The sequence below is a fragment of the Nycticebus coucang genome, chromosome 15, assembly GCF_027406575.1.
Source record: "Nycticebus coucang isolate mNycCou1 chromosome 15, mNycCou1.pri, whole genome shotgun sequence".
NCBI classification, from domain to species: Eukaryota; Metazoa; Chordata; class Mammalia; order Primates; family Lorisidae; genus Nycticebus; species Nycticebus coucang.
Genome location: NC_069794.1, coordinates 69771926 through 69791758, shown reverse-complemented (window position 1 = coordinate 69791758; position 19833 = coordinate 69771926). Strand labels below are relative to the sequence as shown.

Genomic DNA, 19833 nt, shown 5'->3' with positions numbered 1-19833 from the left:
CTTCCTCTGCTCCCATTTGGATGCCCGGTATTTTCTTGTCTTGTCTAATTGTATTGGCTAGAACTTCCAGCACTATGTTTAATAGTAATGGTGACAGAAGACAACCTTGTCTGGTTGCAGTTCTAAGTGGAAAAGCTTTCAGTTTAACTCCATTCAGTAAAATGTTATCTGTGGGTTTGTCATAGATAGCTTCAATCAGTTTAAGGAATGTGCCACCTATGCCTAAACTCTTCAGTGTTCTAATTATAAAAGGATGCTTGATTTTATCAAATGCTTTTTCTGCATCTATTGAGAGGATCATATGGTCTTTGTTTTTACTTCTGTTGATATGGTGAATAATGTTTATGGATTTATGTACATTAAACCAGCCTTGTATCCCTGGGATGAAGCCTACTTGATCATGATGTATAACTTTTTGATGATAAGCTGTAATCTGTTGGCTAAGATTTTGTTGAAAGTTCTTGCATCCATAGTCATTAGTGAAAAGGGTCTGAAGTTCTTCTTTTTAGTTGGGTCTTTTCCTGATTTTGGTATTAGGGTAATGTTTGCTTCATAGAACGTGTTGGGGAGATTCCTTCATCCTCAATTTTTGGGAATAATTTCTGCAATATAGGAATAAGCTCTTCTTTGAAGGTTTGATAGAATTCTGGTGTGAAGTCATCCGGACCAGGGCATTTTGGGGGGGTGTGTGTGATTTTTTTTTTATTGTTTCTTTGATCTAAGTGCTTGAAATTGGTCTGTTCAGGTGCTCTATTTCTTCCTGGCTAAGTCTAGGGAGAGGGTGTGATTCCAAATATTGATTCAGTTCCTTCATATTGTCAAATTTCTGGACATAGAGTTTCTGGTAGTATTCAGAGATGATCTCTTGTATCTCTGTGGGATCAGTTGTTATTTCCCCTTTATCATTTCTGATTGAGGTTACTAGAGATTCTACTTTTTTTTTTCTAGTTAGTCTGGCCAAAGGTTTATCTATTTTATTTATTTTTTCAAAAAACCAACTCCTTGTTTCATTAATTCCTGAATGATTCTTTTGTTTTCAATTTCATTGATCTCTGATTTAATTTTGGATATTTCTTTTCTTCTACTGGGTTTAGACTTAGATTGTTCTTCTTTTTCCAATTCCATAAGATGCCTTGTGAGTTTGTTGATGCGCTCTCTTTCTATTTTTCGAATGTAGGCTTCTAAAGCAATAAATTTTCCTCTCAGGACTGCTTTTGCTGTGTCCCACAGGCTTTGGTAGCTTGTGTCTTCATTGTTGTTATGCTCAAGGAAGTTAATGATTTCCTTTTTTTATTTCTTCCTGTACCCAACTGTCATTCAGCATAAGGTTGTTTAACTTCCATGCCTGTGTGTGAGGTCGAACGTTTTTGTTGGAGTTGAGTTCTACCTTTAGTGCCTTGTGGTTTGAGAGGATGCAAGGTAAAATTTCAACTCTTTTGATTCTGTTGAGGTTTGTTTTGTGTCCTTAGGATATGATGAATTTTGGAAAATGTTCCATGGGGTGATGAGAAGAACGTATATTCTTTATCTTTGGGGTGGAGTATTCTGTATACATCTATCAAGCACAGTTGTTCTAGGGGCTCATTTAAATCTCTTATATCTTTCATTTCTGTTTAGAGGATTTGTCCAGCTCTGAGAGAGGGATGTTAAAGTCCCCTGTTATCATTGTGTTACTGGATATCGTATTGCTCAGACTAAATAAGGTCTGTTTCAAGAATCTGGGAGCATTTAAATTGGGTGCATAAATATTTAGCATTGAAATGTCTTACTGTTGTTGTATGTTTCCCTTGACCAATATGAAGTGACCATCATTGTCTTTTTTGACTTTAGTTGCTTTAAATCCACATGTATCTGAAAATAACACAAACATAATATCTTAAACAACAGAAGGTTATTGTCATCCACTTCTGGAGGCTAATAGATAAGATTTTAATAAGATTAGTTCCTTCTGAGGGCTGTGAGAGGAAATTTGTAGCTTCCGGGGGTGTATAATCTTTGATGTTCCTTAATTTGTAAATGTATCACCCTCTTCTTTGCCTTCATGTTTATGTGGGAGACCTCCCAGTGGAGGTGTCTGTATCCAGATTTCCTTTTTTGTTCGATACCAGTTATATTGGTTTAGACGCCCACCCAACTCCAATGTAACTTCATCTTCACTAATCACATCTACAAAAACCTATTTTCAAATTAAGGCTGTATACTGCAGTGCTAGGGGCTCAGATTTACACATATAAATTTTGGGGGAGCAAAATTCAACCCAAACAGCCACCGTAGACATTATGTATAAGCTTTAAATAAGGGACCATGAGTTACTAATATGTAAGTAGGTGGCTGGCCTGCAGTCCACATGTTTAGAGTGCTCTTAATATCTGAGAAGGGGCATGGTGACAAAATTAGGCAATCATTCATGACTTCAGAACTAAGGCAACCCAGGCTATATATTTGTACTTTAAATAACCGTATTATCACATGGACAGCTCTGAAAAGAATTATGGTCAAGCACGTTGGCTTAGTAACCATAATCTCAGCACTTTGGGAGGCTAAGGTGGGGGGATTGCTTGAGGTCAAGAGTTTCGAGACCACCTTGGGGCCCATTTGTACAAAATATAAAAAAAATAGCCATGCATAGTTGAGTGCGCGTATAGTCCTACCTACTTGAGAGGCTAAGGCAGAAAGATCACTTGAGCCCAGGAGGTCAAGGTTGCAGTGAGGTAAGATCAGAGGCCACTCCTATGATTGGGTGACAAAGTAAGACCTTATCTGTAAATAAATGGGTACATGGGCAACAAAGTAATACCTTGTCTCTAGATATACAGGTAGGAAAGGTGGGTAAGTAGGTAGGTAGGTAGGTAGATAGATGGAATGAATTAAGATACTATCCTCATGAATATGAGTACTCACTGTTATATTACGTAGATAATATAAAGTTACATTTTTTGGCAAGAGGAGAGTTAGGGAAAGGGAAAACAAATAACTGTGGAGAGCTTTGTGTTGGGTTTGTCAGTATAAAGCAGAGGTTGGTGGACTGCCGCGCATGGGCCAAATTGTCCTGCTGTCTATCTTTGTAAATACATTGTATTGAAACATGATCATGCTTGATTGTTTGCTTTTTATATATGGTTGCCTCTGTAGTATGACACATTTGCAGTTGAGTAGTTTGTGCTGAGGTAGTATAATCTGAAAAGTCTAAATATTTACTGTCTAGCTCTTTAAAAAAGTTTGCTCGCCCCTGCTGTGAAGGCTAAATTTTTTATCCCCCTCCCCACCCTTTTTTTGGGGGGCGGGGCTAATCACTTGGAAAGAGATGGAAGGAAGTGGCAAGTAGCAGAATTCTGTAAATGCCTTTGAGAAAGTCATGTTCCATGAGAATGATGTGTCATTTCTTTGTTTGCCAGAAGTTATGATGACCTTAAAATGGAGAATGTAATGTGTGGTTCAGGTATACCTTGTGTTCTGTGTTTGTCCTTGCTCCAAAAATTACAAATGTTTTGGAAAGTGAATATTTATCCAAGTTGAAGAAAAAAAGGATGTGAATTAAACTTTTAGAGAGTTTATGCTTTCTTTTTATAGGTCCTTCAGCCACTTCAGCAGCGATTCTTAAGAGTAATAAACCAAGAAAACTTTCAGCAGATGTGTCAGCAAGAAGAAGTCAAGCAGGAAATCACTGCCACACTGGAGGCTCTGTGTGGCATTGCTGAGGCTACCCAGATTGACAATGTAGCAATCCTTTTCAATTTTTTAATGGACTTCCTTACCAATTGCATTGGGTTGATGGAAGTTTACAAGAACACACCAGAGACTGTCAATCTCATTATAGAAGTTTTTGTTGAAGTTGCACATAAACAGATATGTTATCTTGGAGAGGTAAGTGCTTTCTAATCCCTTCAGGATTAAAACTTCTTAAGGCAATAATAAAATAATAGACTCTTTTCTTCAATTTTAATCATTATTATATGAAATAATATTTTTGTTCCTCCAAAAGATTTTTCAAAAAGACTTTTTAAAAAGAACTCATAATTTAGAGAAAGTCATGTTAAATGAATATAAGTTCTTGTCCTAAAATTTACTGGTTAAAAAGAACAAATATTTTAGGGCGGCGCCGGCCCCATATACCGAGGGTGGCGGGTTCAAACCCGGCCCCGGCCAAACTGCAACCAAAAAATAGCCGGGCGTTGTGGCGGGCGCCTGTAGTCCCAGCTACTCGGGAGGCTGAGGCAAGAGAATCGCCTAAGCCCAGGAGTTGGAGGTTGCTGTGAGCTGTGTGAGGCCACAACACTCTACCGAGGGCCATAAAGTGAGACTCTGTCTCTACAAAAAAAAAAAGAACAAATATTTTAAATGTAACTATACCCTTATGCGTTTTAAAAATTATTGTTAATGTTTTCACGTAGTTAAAAGCAAGTATTAAGGCTAGGTGTGGTGGCTCATAACTGAAATCTTAGCAGTGTGGGAAGCTGAGATGAAAGGATCACTTGAGCTCAGGAGTTTGAAACCAGACTGAGCAAAGAGAGACCCTGTCTTCACTAAAAATAGAAAAAATAGGCAGGCATTGTGGTGTGTGCCTTACAGTCACACTACTTGGGAGGCTGAGGCACGAGGATTGCTTGAGCCCAGGAATTTGAGGTTGCTATGAGCTAGGGTGAGGCCACTGCACTCAAGCAAAGGCAACAAAGTGAGACTCTGTCTCAAAAACACAAAGGTACTGAAGCTACTATTGGAATTCAGAGTAAGTTTATCTAGATATTTTGAAGTTTGTTCACTATGTATATTTGATTCCCAACTGGATTCTACCAAGTAGCGTAATTTGTGCACATTTTCTTACAGTCCAAAGCTATGAATTTATATGAAGCCTGCCTTACTTTGTTGCAAGTATATTCTAAGAATAATTTAGGGCGGCAAAGAATAGATGTTACAGCAGAAGAAGAGCAATACCAAGACCTACTTCTCATTATGGAACTTCTTACTAATCTTCTATCAAAAGAATTCATAGATTTCAGTGATACAGGTAAAGTGTAGTATGATGATTTTTAATCTTTGTTGTTATTATCATTTTTATTAAAGTAAGGGATTGCATTCATTAAGTGAAATCTCTTGAGGAAGTTTAGCTTACACAAATGAAAGAAGATCTCTTTGGTTGAGGTAAGGATGTGGACAATTCTTCCAGCTTAGGTTTCCTTTTATAAGAACACTGCTAATAATATCTTTCATTACTAAGTGCTAAGCATTGTTCTTCTCACAATGGTGTGAAGTAGGTGTCATTATTGCAGGCAGAATGGGGATGAAAGACCCCATTCTTGGCAAGGGAAACCACCCGCAGAAAAAGGGGAAAATAAGTGCTCACTTCAGCAACACATATACTAAAATTGGAACGATACAGAGAAGATTAGCATGGCCCCTGCACATGGATGACATGCAAATTCGTGAAGCGTTCCATATTTTTGTGTTATAAGTTGCTAAAAAAAAGGGGGGGGGAATAAAAAAAGTAAGCTGAATAAGTTGGAACAAAGGAAAAGTCAGCTAGTTTACCTTTAAACCAACTGCTGCTAAATTTCTTTTTCTTTTAATTTTTTTTTTTTTTTTGATTCAATTTGCTTGTTCATTCTTCTTTGTTTGAAGTACTCCTTTTTTGTTCATTTTCTTCTTCCTCTGGCGGTGCTGGCTGTTTTTGATGTTGTTAGTAGAGACAGGGTCTTACTCTGGCTCACTGCTGCTCGTACTGGTCTTGAACCTCTGAGCTCAAACAATCCACCCACCTCGGCCTCCCACAGCGCTGGGACTACAGGCGTGAGCCACCATGCCCGGCCTGCTAAATTTCTTATCTGAGCAGGTTTCCTGCTTTTCCTAGAAGCCTGGCCTATAGGGGATATAGCTTGCAATCACCCCTTCTGGGTCTGTAAACACTCTGAAGGAATAATGGTCACAGAGGATGCAAGGCCTAGCAAAAACCATTAATAACTAGGCTGTCTCCTGCCCAGTCAACAGCCAAAGCAAATACCCATTGTGGAGTTTTGTATTATAGCTGGGGCAGAGATCAAGGGAACAGCTCCAGCCCTGAAATATGGGTAGGAAGACTCATATCTCTTATCACGGAGGAAGACCCTCTGTGGTGGTGATGAGAGGAAAATTCTTCTTTCCCACTGATTGTTTACAGGAGATTGATGCCAGTGGTGTTTTACTCCCCGGTGAACTGACAGATATTAACAACACCCCTCCACCCCACCCCCATGTGATCTGCATACAATGTATGCAGGTGTTTGTAGTAGTGGACATATTTTACTTCTTACTTGCATGTTTCTCTTTCTAGGCTAGGTACTGTAATATCCTCCACACCAAGGCTCAGATTCCAGAGATCTCAGGACTGCTCAGACCCTTAAAGTTACTGATTGTAGAAACAATAGGGGCTGATATGCTTGCTCAGAGAAACTGCTGGCATCTTTGTTCCCCTTCCTCAGCTTACCATCTGGGCTAATGAGCAAATAGCCATCAATAAAAGCTGAGTGGAACTGACACTCGGGGCCACTGCCACTGGAACCCCACAAACAGGCAGTGGTCCCCTGTGCTCCCACCTTTGCAAATTCTATTCTGTGTGTCTTGTCTCTTTGTCTCTCATTGCCGTTTCTAACTTTACTTTTCCCCAGTTGATCACTGCCAGATCCAATTAGTATTCTCATTTTTCAGATGAGGAATCAGAAAAACAGACAGTTTAAGTCACTTGCCCATCATGGTTACTTGCCACTAAGTTGCAGGCATGAGATTAAAATCTCACCATGTAACTCGAGACACCATTTTTTTCAGAGTAATGCTTTGTTAACTCACCTGTATTCTCAGAGGTGGCCACTCCTGCAACCCAAGTCAGGAGTGAAGCTGGAGAGGTTTGTGGGGTGGGAAGCCCTGGCCTCTGCAGTTGACAGGCCACACTTGGAATCCCCAGGCCTACTAGCTTATCGGCCCCATGAAGTGAGAGGTCACTTAGCCCACCTGTGCCTTTACCAACTGGTAAAAATGGGTGTGATAATAAATACCTCTCAAAATGTTGTGAAGATCAGTTATAAAGTATCTTTGGTGCCTAGCATCATGCCTGGCAATCAGTATGTAAAAGACACGTTGTTACAGTCAAGAACCTAATCAATACTGAAAATCTCATTTGTTTGTATAGTTTTCGGTGCTGTACAGTACTTCTTTATTTCTGTCTTACCGCACTGTGAACCTTGCCTTCAAACAAAATAGATCCGTTATTGTAACAGAAAAATCATATCTGGCATCTCCTTTTGTATGTCATACAGTGTATGCAGGTGTTTGTAGTAGTGGACATTTTTTACTTCTTACTTGCATGATTCTCTTTCTAGTCTAGGTACTGTAATATTCCGCTTTATACATTACTCCCAATCCCTGAGATTATTGTTTCTCTGTTTCCTTTATTAGTTAATTTTCCTTATTCACTGAACCATGGTTTTTCCAGTGTGTGCCCTGTGCTAGGTACCATCTGCTGTATAATTTAGAAGGTTCACTTTCCTGTGCAGTTAAATAGGGATACCAAGGTGAAATGCTTTGGAAACTATGGTCCAAACTTGCATCCAGTGAATTCTTTCTACTCTTTATTTTCAGTTCAAGCCTCTCATCTAAGTGTCAATCCTGTGTCTTCTAATTGCTTTGGGTCATGCTTCTCAATCCTGGCATTCTTAACCTTTTCTAGTTCATAAGTATCATTCTCTTGAAAACTATACATTATACCATTCCACAGTGTTTCACATCTGGTAGTAGTCATGGATTCTTAGAAACTCATTCTGTAGACTTTTCAGGGGTGTTAGGACCCCTTAAGAACCTTATACTCAGAAGAATGTGTGACTCAGTGATAAGACCCAGAGCTAAAACATGTACAATTTAGATGATTTACTTTCATGATTACCCCTGTGTATCATAAATCAGTTCATTGTTTCAGATTTCTCTTTTTTAGAAATAGGATCATTGTTTTCTTGGATCTTTGTTTTATGCTCAGAACATTCAGGACCCATCTCAGACCTACTAACTCTAGAAATCTAATGAAATTTCCTAAATGTTTCTGATATATTACCAGATCTGGAACATAATACTGTGCCCAATTCTCAGAATAATTTTCCTAAAATAAAAATTCTTTCATCTTCCTACTTAAGTACTACAATAGATCCCAGCACTGACCAGCTTATCAAGAAAGAGAGTAGCCTATATTTCCAGAATATTCCACAGTCCTATTGAAAATGGGGAAGTTATTAACAAGTAAGTATTTAGAGATAGTATTAGGGAGCTCTGGCCAGTTTGTAGTCTTCCCTTTTCTTTCTACACTGAAGGCCTCTTTAGGATATTAAGACTCTTTCTTGCTGCTGCTTCGGAGTCTGGATGGAGGCTCCTCCTAGTATAGCCTTCCTGAGCTTTGCTTTTGTGTAGCACACTTTCTATACTATTTACCCTGGCTTAGTATAAAAGGATAGCCATTAGTATTTTATAAATATTCTTTTTAAGATTAGAAATATTTCACATACTTAAGGGATCAAATATATATTACTATAGGAATTATTTAGTAGTATGGCCAGTATGTGAGTAAGTTTTATGTTTCAAAACATTGATTAAGCATTAATTTTATTTCTAGACTATCCCCTCCCTTCAACCTCTGCAATAATGCTACATCAAGTACTCAATCTCTAATAGAAAAAATACAAAAGGATGACACAGGGCTAGAGTTACCAGGTTTCTTTCTTATCCACTCATTGATTTATGTAGGATGGCTTTAGGGCTCGAATTTATTTTTATTTTCATGTGAGTAGTATAAAAACTTTAAAGAATTATAGATGTTACATTGATAAGACTGTATTATTCTTATTTTACTAGATGAAGTGTTTAGAGGACATGAGCCGGGTCAGACGGCAAACAGACCTGTCTCAGCAGCAGATGTTGTTTTGTATGGAGTAAATCTCATTCTGCCCTTGATGTCACAAGATCTTTTGAAGGTAATCGAAGGAAATAAATATTAAAACTATATGTGCTTCAAGTTCAAGGATATTTTAGACAAGAATACATCTTATTTAATTAAGGCATTGTATCTGTTAAGTGCACACAACAAAATTTTTGTGTTTTTCTAACAGTTTTTTGTGCGTGCTTCCTAGTAACACAGACCCTACTTAATCCTATGTTCCTGCTCCAGAGGATATATTAGTATATATTTTGTTGGGGAGGGCTACAGAAAAAAATCTGTCTTTTTAAATAGGAGATCTATTAGCAGTTATGATTCGTCTTTAAGGGAATGAAAGTTACATGTTTAGGTGTGGTCCTCAGATACTTTTTGAGCATAATTCTCAGGTTAAGGAATTAAGCAAAGAAAGGCATTTTCCAAGCCACTCCATATAACAATGGGATAATAAGAAACTAAGACTAATGCCATTCTGACTATACTGTGCCTTGGTTTCGCCAGTCAATACCCAGGGTATGGTGGTAGTGAGGCTGCCTTTTCCTTTTTCTCCTAAGTATCAGAGAGGAGGAGAGGTCTCTTGTCACAGAAGGTTAAGGTGAGGAGAAGGATATGGATACACAGAAGAGAGGTATGTGTGCATGTGCACACATGAAGTTGAGGGGGCGAGGTAATGGGAAAGAAGAGAATGGAGATTAAGAAACACTGGGAAAGTGGGTGTAAGAAGAGTAAGAGCTGTGAGGTTCTCAGCACAGGAGTCATGTGCTTCCCTCCTTGAGAAATGTTTCCAAATATTGGAAATAGTCCTGATGACCTGTGAGCCAGGTGTTCAGGCAGCAAGCGGTCAGCTCTGTATATTGGTTCGCTTTTAGGGTTGGTTGGTTTGATCAAATAAATCATTAAACATAGAGGTGTATATTTTTCTTATGTATGGTTTAACCAAATTTCCTACCTTTAACTCAGTTTTCCAGGAATATCTAACTGGAAAATAGTTTTTGGAAGTGTAGAGAACTGAATACTCAGTTTATGCTTCGTCTTAACAATGTGCATTATCTTCTACTATTTTTCTAATATGCTTGAATGGAAGTAAATACATATACAAAAGATTTTTCAAGTCACTTAATAATTTTAGATTTGGCTGCTTTGTTTACTTTATCAAGATAAACATAGAATATCTAGAATTAACTGCACAGAAGTTAATTAACTATACAGAAGATAATTGTTTCCACAGAAGTTTATTAACTATACAGAAGATAATTGTTTCCACTGTGTATTACTTTCTTTCCGAGTAGTTACTGAAGTATGCTCTTGATTGTATCTTATTTTTTACTTTTAATTAGGTCTTAATATTTTCTACATCTTGGATCTGTGTTGAAATCATCATACTAAGAAGCTTATTAGTTACTTTATTAATGAAAATAAAAATTAGATATTATTGAGCATCTAAATATTAATATTTCTTTTTCAGTTTCCAACTCTTTGTAATCAGTACTACAAATTAATCACATTTATCTGTGAGATTTTTCCTGAAAAAATACCGCAGCTTCCTGAGGATCTGTTCAAAAGTCTGATGTACTCCCTAGAATTAGGAATGACCTCATATCCTTTAAACATCATTGTCACTTGTGTTGTGGGAAAAGATCTTACTTAAAGAAAAATGTTTTAATTCATTTTTTTCTTTTGTGGTTCAGTTTTATTTCTTCAAAAGCTTACACCTCCATAACTGCTCTACTTCTGCTTTTCTTCTTTCAGTTTGCCTCATCATGTCCTTCTTTCACAGATCACTAGGGCATTTAACCCCTGGCCTCAAAGTCACTGTTTCTTAGGGCCCCAGTTAGTAATGTCATATACTGTCCTGGGTCTCTGGTCTTAGCTTTCTGACCATAGAAAAGGTGAATATCACTTTTCGCCAGTTGTATGCATCATAAGTAGAAATATGGTACAAACCACCCCAGTCCCAAGCCTAAAACTGTTATAGGTCATCTGAAAAATTGACTGAAAATATTTTTTTTCTTACACAACTCAGTAAAAATGAATCTACTTATGTATCTGTTTTCATTTCTAGAAATAGTCACCCATTTGATATTAGCTCTATACTCTTTTGATCTTTTATATGTCAAGTATATCCTTGGGTATGCTCTTTGACCTTAGTGATCAGAATGAGTTCGGAAGTGTGCCAGCTTTGCCTGGAGGCCTTGACACCGTTAGCTGAACAATGTGCAAAAGCACAAGAAACAGATTCACCACTTTTTGTAGCAACACGGCACTTTCTAAAGGTAAGATGTCACCAAAAAATCATCTACATTTAGTATAATCGGTGTAGATAATTCTGTGTTCAGAGGATGAAAAGCTTACATTCTTTCATAGGGGAAGAAATATTTTCTGTTCTTTGTTTTGTTCTGGAGAACAACTCTTCATGGACACATTGTCACCCATTTTTATTTTGTGTTATTGAAAATTGATGTGGTAAATATAATGGGGAATTTGGTAATTTGATGATTCTGATATCACAGCAAATAACAATAGCTGAAGGTTGTTCTTGAAAACATTTTCTTTAATTTTCAGATTGATTTAACAAATAGAATAACTACCAACCCTCTTTTTTTTCTTTTTTGGACTAGGGAAGGGCTAATGGATTATATGATTATTCTATATTCTTATTTGGAAGTCTTATTGTATAATTTCAGCTGGTTTTTGATATGCTGGTTTTACAAAAGCACAACACAGAGATGACCACTGCGGCCGGCGAAGCTTTCTACACGTTGGTGTGTTTGCACCAGGTACTAGACACATCTCTCTTTTCATTCCATTTCTCAAAGAGATTGTTCAGAAATGGTGGGTTATTAATATCACAGTTTTCACAGGATTTGTGACTCAGTGCTTCAGTTCTATTTCAGTGAGTCAGTATTTCTTAGATTCCTTATTAGCTCTAACTTTTCATTTTGTGTTTTTTTAACAGCTGTTTGTCAGTTCAAAGCATTTACTTTCCCTCTGCTACCAACATGAGCCATCTTTTGCAATGAATGTTGCCCCAAAGCTTGTCTTTAAGCAGCTGTGCTAAGAACCAGGAATATAAACCTGAGTGAATGATGGGTATTATTTCTGTACTTGAGGAACTTGCAATTTTGTATGAGAGACAAGATGAGTAAGATAGAGGACCAAGAGGAGTCTGCCTTCAGAAAGCATGGAAGACAGTTATTATTATATAAAATATTACATAATATTTTATTTACATAATATTTACATAATAATAGACATTATTACATAAAATATTATGGAAAATAGTATGTTTTGTTTTGTTGATCTTTTAAAGACCCTTGAGGCATCACTGCTAATAGGGTTAATGTAATACAGCTCATCTGTCTCCCCTTTTCTGATAGAATTGGCACCTGTCAAGTGTATTAGAAGAACCATATTGGATCATTTGACACCTGTCAAGTGTATTAGAAGAATCATATTGGATCATTTGCTGCCTCAGTTTCCCACCCCCCCTTCTCATATGCACGTGTATACCTCTCAGTATGGCCAAGTGATTTGGTATAGAATCTTTGGCATTTTATTTTTCTTTCAAAAAAGACAAAAGTTTTGATGGGGTCCTCTAAACTACTTGAATTCAGATCCCCTTCCTGCAGACTTCTATACCATCTGTGCCCTGAACCAGGGTGCTCTAGCATTTGATGTCTTATTCTCTGTTAGAACCAGTTACTCCCTCCAGATGGTACTCACCCTAGGATCTGTGGCTTTTCTCTGTCATTTGATGTCTATATTCTTTCTTGTCCCCACATGTTTAAACCATTACTTTCTGAATGCCTTTCCCCCCTCTTTTTGTTTTAATATACTCACACAATGGCTTGGTGCCTGTGGCTCAAGCAGCTAAGGTGCCAGCCACATACACCTGAGCTGGCAGGTTCAAATCCAGCCTGGGCCCGCCAAACAACAATGACAGCTGCAACCAAAAAGTAGCCGGGTGTTGTGGCAGGTGCCTATAGTCCCAGCTACTTGGGAGGTGGAGGCAGGAGAATCGCTTGAGCCCAGGAGTTGGAGGTTGCTGTGAGCTGTGATGCCATGGCCCTCTACTCAGGGTGATAGCTTGAGGCTCTGTCTCAAAAAAAAAAAAAAATATATATATATATATATACACACACACACACACACACACACACACACACATTCACACACACATTCACACTGCAGAAAAGAGAGCTAGGACTTGTGAATAGCTAGTGTGATGATACCCTGCTGGCCTGGCCCCAGAGGCACTACTCCTGTTTCTTGTGAGTAGGGAAATGACTGGAAATTACATTCAGTACCCTGTGAGCAGGTCTGTCCCTTGGATGGGGTAATTAGGGCAGTTACTCTGGCTCCATGATTACAGGTCAGGGGTGGGGATGCTACACCTTACTCTTCTTTTTCAAACAATTAATATGTGGTGTCACCATTTGGTGCTATCATGATATCCCAAGAAACTAATGAAAAATAATGGCAGGCCACCTTTTTTCAAGGCTTTATCTCTGTCCTGGTTGAGTTTCCTTTATGCTCCCACTCCCCTATATAAGGCTTTATGACAGAGCATATTAAAAATAGAAAACTCTACTCCTTTATTCCTGTATTTATTAAAGTCTTTTTCCTGGTCTTACTCTAAGAGCTTACTCTAACCCTGCAATCTAATGACGGATACAATCTACTTGTATGATAGTCTACGGAAGACAATGTTCTTATATATGCTAGCTTGGAGCTTTTAGGGTGGTCCTCCTCTACTTTGAAAAGGCGCTGAAATACACTCCACCCCCACCCTCTTCCAGGCAGCTTCTGCCTGTCCTTGTCGCGCATCTGCTGTGCCCAAAACAGAGTGGACAGAATGTACCTATGAACTTTTGGGGAACTATTGAAAGTTACATTGTAGACTTAGGTTATATACAAAATGCAAAATAAATATGAATAATGTGCTTTGAAAACACAGAAGAGACAACACAACAAAGTTAATAATCACACAGATCCAGAAGCCAAACTGCCTGGAGCCTTGTTTGAAGGCAGTGTGATTTGGAACATATCACTTCCCATCACTGAATGTTAAACCCTTATCTCTAAAATGGGAATATAAATAGTACCTGTCTCATAGCATTATTAGACTTGATAAATGAATGAATTCATGTAAAAGGTGAGAACCATAGTACCTGGAATAAACATTTAGTAAATGTTAACTCTTAAAAAGTCATCAGCCTCTACCTTTCAGAACCCTGCAATCTAATGACGGATACAATCTACTTGTATGATAGTCTACGGAAGACAATGTTCTTATATATACCTTATCTTGTCACTAGGCTGAATATTCTGAACTGGTCGAAACATTACTATCAAGTCAACAAGACCCAGTTATTTACCAGAGATTAGCAGATGCCTTCAACAAGCTCACTGCAAGCAGCACTCCTCCTACGCTGGATCGGAAGCAGAAGATGGCCTTCCTAAAGAGTTTAGAAGAATTTATGGCAAATGTTGGTGGTCTTCTTTGTGTAAAATAAACAACAAAACTTTATGTTTAATTTAGATCCTTTCTGCAAAGTGCACTGAATTGCTGAAAGTTGACTTGAGTCTTGTCCTCCTCTTCAGTTCATTTGGCCATTTTGGATTTTGGAGAGCCTGAAACTTTGATATGTAATACAGTGAAACAGGAGAGGTCAACTTTGAGTCAGTTTTTGCTGTTAGGTGTTAGCCACAGTCTGTCATATATGTGTCTCCTAGATTTTTAATGGCGATTTCAAATTTTCAACATGAAATTCCATATATGTGCAAACAGATATGGGCACCATGAAATACATATTCAGTGCCTTTCCCCCTTTTATCAAAACATAGGTGGCTAGCCAAAGTTTAGAATTTTTAGGTGGATGGATGTATGCTGGGCAATGTTTCTCGAAATGTCCATAGATCACCTGTGTCATGTGAGGAGCTGTGAAAAGGTAAATTCCTAGGCTCAACTGTAAACCTTCAGAATCAAAATTTCTCATTTACCCTGGAGTCTTCATTTAATAAGCTGCTCCCTTCCTTCACCCCAAAAGTTTTAAATCAATGTAAGAGAAACATCAAAAATTCTTAAAGAGGTTCTGAGCTTTCTACCTTTTCCTCTCATTGATGATTAGGTTTGTAAGTCAGCAGGAAGAAACGACGTCACCAGGGGTTTGCTGGCTTTTTCTTAGTTTCATCTCCCCGTGTCCCCTTCCCCCACCCCCCCCAACCAACCCAGTGTTGCAGGTTTTGTGTAATACAGGTTTCTAATCATACGCTGATGCCTGAACTTGAGGAGGAAAATAATGTGTATATTTTTGTTCCATAAAAATAACTTAAGGAACTGTAGCCATTTCATTGCCTTAATTTTAAGAGGAAAATACAAAAAAGGAGCAGATTTATTTTAGTGAGAAATCAAATCTTGATGCTTCAGAGTTGGTTTAAGGTGTTAGCTGCTATAAGCCTGTTGCCCTTTTGATCAAGTATTTATGTAGGTTTAAGAGTGGAATGAAAGGCTCATTCCTAGGTTGTCTAACTTTTTAAGTGTGTTTCTACCCAGCCACATAGACCATATCTATTCTGAATGGCTTACTTAAGCAATAACAGTTTTAAAGGATGTGAATTACTGATTCACACAGACTATTGCACGTTGGGGCATTAGGGGCAATAATTATGCTAGAGTGGATGTCATCTTTATGTCATGGGAGCTACATGAATTTAATTTGAGATTAAAAAATTCACTTTAGGGTCCTCTAGTTTGATCTTTCTAATCAGGATTTTTATACTGCTGCCATGGTCCCTTAATTCTGTGTGCCAGCTTAAATAATAGAAATGAAAGCTAACTTAATAAACTGCAGGCATATGAAACTCTGCCCACTGCAATACCAGACTCACACCAACACAGTGGCAGGTGAGGGCTCTGGCACAGGTGCACTCTGAAATTGCTTAACGTGTTCTGCTACACCATCCTGCAAATACAGTTTTTAAACCTGAATTGCATATAGCATATACATCTTTACATGTAATGCAAAACTTTGTACAACTCTGTGCTATTAACTTATAGTTAACAAAACTGGAGCATCTACATTACATCCAACCTGTGCATGTGATGATAGGTATGGGTGAATGTAGGGCCTAGGGTCATAACTTTTTAAGGAACATTTATCTTAATTTGACCACCATTGAGTAACATGGGGGAGCAAAATATGTCTTTAAAGATTGCTAGGAAGAAAACTAATATCACTCTTTATGAAATACATGTTTTCGTATTTTAAAAAATACTTTGATGCATGTATTTTTAGATTTTTTTTTTCCTTAATGAACTTGAAGTGGTATGCAGCATTAATAGATTTGTTTTAAATTGTTGTTGGTGTTTTGTTTTTCGTGTCTCCTAAGCTTTCTCAGTAGTTTTGAGTTATGTGTATCCGTGTGTGTGTGTGTGTGTGTGTGTGTGTTAAGTATAGCCTTTATCACAGGCACTGAAACACATATCTGACTGGACAGCTCCACTGGCCATGATAACACCATAATCAAGTTATTATTAAAAAGAAAGGTAACAGGAACGTAATGCCTTGGTAAGTAAAAAGGCATCTATCTGTATTTAGTAATTTTTCCCCAGATGGAAACATACTTGCTAAATTTGCCCAGATATTATTATGAGCCTGCAATTTTGTTAGAACAGGTTTTTTTTTTTGTTTGTTTGTTTTTCAGGCAGAGTCTCAGTCACCCTTGGTAGGGTACCGAGTGCTCTGGCATCATAGCTCACAGCAAACTCAAACCCTTGGGCTCCAGCGATTCTCTTGCCTTAGCCTCCCGAGTAGCTGGGACTATAGGAACCCGCCACAGCACCCAGCTATTTTTTTTTTTTTTTTGGCCGGGGCTGTGTTTTAACCCGCCACGTCTGGCATATGGGACTGGCGCCCTACTCCTTGAGCCACAGGCGCCGCCCGCACCCAGCTATTTTAAAGTTGGGGTCTCAGACTTGCTCAGGCTGGTCTTGAACCCATGAGCTCAGGCAATCCACCCGTCTCAGCTTCCCGGAGTGCTAGGATTACAAGCGTGAGCCACCACACCCAGCTCTGTTAGACCAGTTTTATTTATTTATTTATTTTTGAGACAGAATCTCAAGCTGTCACCCTGGGTAGAGTGCTGTGGCATCACAGCTCACAACAAGCTCCAACTCTGGGGCTTAAGCAATTCTCTTGCCTCAGCCTCCCAAGTAGCTGGGATTATAGGTGCCTGCCACAGTGCCCGGCTATTTTTTGGTTGTAGTTATCATTGTTGTTTGGCAAGCCTGGGCTGGATTCGAACCCACCAGCTCCAGTGTATGTGGCTGGCGCCTTAGCTGCTTGAGCTACAGGAACTGAGCCAACCAGTTTTAATTAAAACAAAATTTATTTCAGATTGGACCAAATAATATTTAACAGATCACCAGAATGACTACCATTTTTTTAGGTAATGGGGATGCCACTTAATTGCAGTCTCTTCAGGGTATTCGTGTGTGCTTTTCCCTCATTATTTGTTTAGGTTGGGTCTTTTATTTTGTCCAATTTTGTCTTTAGCTATGTTTATTAGCTTTTTAGACTTGTTTCATTTTAATGCTCTTGGTCAAGTGAGTATCAAGAACACTGTCTTAATTCTAGTGAACTGATTTTTCCCCTATTAAGACTTCTCGTTGTCAAATGATTTTTAAAAACCAAAACATTATTTGTGCCCTTTTTTATATATGTTAAGGAACACTGTCGAATTTTGATTTTTAGATTTTTGTGTTTACATAATTTCTGTTGTTCACATAGTATTCTTTAACTTCTATTTTCCATACTTCCATTGTTCAGTTTATTTCTTTTTTTTTTTATAGTCTTTGACCCTTTTGTTTCTCAAAACACAAGCTCTAAAGACTTTTTACTTTTACAATTTGAATTATTGTTAACAGCACTGGTATTCTTGTCTCTCTGTTAAAAGGGTTGGTTTGCTTTTATGATTCTTATGCTGGATGAGTGGCTGGCTGCATAAGTAGCAAAACTCTTTGCCAATATTTGACAGTGTCCTTTCCAACACAGTTATATGGGTCTTTCTGCCTGAGTCTCTTAATCCTTTGGGGGCAGTGGCATGTTAGTTTTCATCTAGTGTAAAGTGTGATGTTCTGTACAAACTTCACAATTTTTTCAAACTGATTTTAAGAATTCAGCCTTATTTCTTTGTAAACCATATATCTAATTATATTACATTACTCTTTTCAGATTAGATGGTTACTACTTCCCCCTACCCCCAGTTTTCATTTCACCATCAAGTATCTCTGTAATTTCCCCCATTAGCATTGTCTAACACTTCTCTTACTGTCTTTGGATTTCCTCTTTTACCAAAAATGTCATCTTTATAAGTCTAATATCACCATTTCTGTTAATACTTCTATGAACCCCCCAAGTATTGAAGGGAGCTAGTTTTCAGTTTTGAGGAGTTCAGGTTGGAGTCTCCAGTATTTAGTGTCAGTTGAACCCTGGAAAATACTATTTTTCTTTGTTACAATACTGTCTGTTTGCTGCCTCTGTTGTTAGAGGTGGTTGTCATTAGACCTTACTGAGTTAGCTGTCTCTGACGGGTAATTGTTTGGTTCAATTATTCAGTTGAATTCAATTATTGGTTCCTGAATAAAATAAGTCAGAAGGAACCTCAGTACTTCTTGGGGTTTGTTTGTTTTTTAAACCAGAGAGTAAGGAACTTATTTGAATATGAAGTTTAACATTATAATTTTCTGTAAATTTTTCTACGAAACATAGTTGATTTGAGGATATAATAATGCTTTAAATTATTTTTAAATGTAAGTGGATATTCTCTGACTTGGTAACTGTGTTCTGAAAATACTGCATTTAAGAATTCTTTAAAAATTGATGTTCTAAAATTTAACAATGTCCAAATTAGGCATATTGCTGAACTCGATTTGAAGTGCCATGGTTCAAGTTGAACATTAGACATGTTTTAATTTAGATGTACGAAATGTGATTGATTATAATGAGAAACCCATGACATAGTTAGCCAAAGAATATATTTGGTTTAGGTAAAGTTACAAACTTAATGAGCATTCATTTTATTTTAAACAGAATGAATGAAGAAACTGATTTCTTGTATCTTGCACTCTACGTGGAAGTTTTTGCAAAGATGAGAATGCTCTAAGCTAGGTGATTCCCTCCTAGGAATTGGGAGGAGTGGCCTGCCCATTATACCCTTGAGGTTGTACCACCAAACCAACCATCTTGACCCCACTCCCCATCCCCTGATGTGGTTTGCGCTTCACCTATTCCCAGGTCTTTCCAGCAATGGGGAGGTTTTGTTTTCTTGTCAGTCTGCATTTTTAGTCCTCTTAGCTATTAGGAGCTGTTGGATATGTACTAATTTGCCTAGCCTGAGATTAAATACCACATCTGCACTGTGTACCTGCTGGGGATCTGACCTCAAGTGTGTTCTGAGCCCAGGCTTCCTAGTGTGGTATCTTTTACCACATAAAATTATGACAAATTGCAAATACTGGTATCATGATTTGGTTCTGTACACAAAGAAAGAAGCTCTATGCAGTGAGTTGATGGTTTAATGGTCACAAAATGTTAGCACTGCTACCACTCAGCACGTGTAAAATTTTTTAAATTTATAAATATTAAAATTTTAAACTTACTTGAACACTTTTCGGTTTTTATTTTTAAAGAAACCCGGGGATGAGTGTCCTATTTCAATATTTACCTCTGTTAACATTAATGAAGGTATAAAGTTGCATTTAATTTCTCAAAGGATGCTGGGGTATGATTTTAAGAAATTTAGGAAATAAAGCTATGTATAGAGCCAGTTACAAGTTGACTGTCAAGTTGACACAATTTAATTTTTGAAATCCATGAATGGGAGTTAAA

The 19833-nt window shown here is 37.8% G+C and overlaps 2 protein-coding genes and 1 non-coding gene across 3 annotated transcripts in view; all 3 read left to right on the top strand.

Annotated features, from left to right (window-relative positions):
- XPO4 (exportin 4) overlaps positions 1-19604 on the top strand; it is a 163709-nt gene extending 144105 nt beyond the window's left edge. Inside the window, exons 17-23 of the mRNA XM_053563297.1 lie at positions 3571-3864; positions 4825-5005; positions 8863-8981; positions 10407-10538; positions 11098-11214; positions 11626-11718; positions 14260-19604. Coding sequence (XP_053419272.1) covers positions 3571-3864; positions 4825-5005; positions 8863-8981; positions 10407-10538; positions 11098-11214; positions 11626-11718; positions 14260-14457 — 1134 coding nt within the window. The 3' untranslated portion in view covers positions 14458-19604. The remainder of the gene's footprint in view (positions 1-3570; positions 3865-4824; positions 5006-8862; positions 8982-10406; positions 10539-11097; positions 11215-11625; positions 11719-14259) is intronic.
- LOC128567038 (U6 spliceosomal RNA) lies at positions 5334-5440 on the top strand. The gene has a single exon (XR_008374713.1). It is a non-coding gene; the product is annotated as a U6 spliceosomal RNA (small nuclear RNA).
- The window catches only part of EEF1AKMT1 (EEF1A lysine methyltransferase 1), a 56719-nt gene continuing 51300 nt past the window's right edge, over positions 14415-19833 (top strand). Inside the window, exons 1-2 of the mRNA XM_053563292.1 lie at positions 14415-14430; positions 16414-16512. Coding sequence (XP_053419267.1) covers positions 16505-16512 — 8 coding nt within the window. The 5' untranslated portion in view covers positions 14415-14430; positions 16414-16504. The remainder of the gene's footprint in view (positions 14431-16413; positions 16513-19833) is intronic.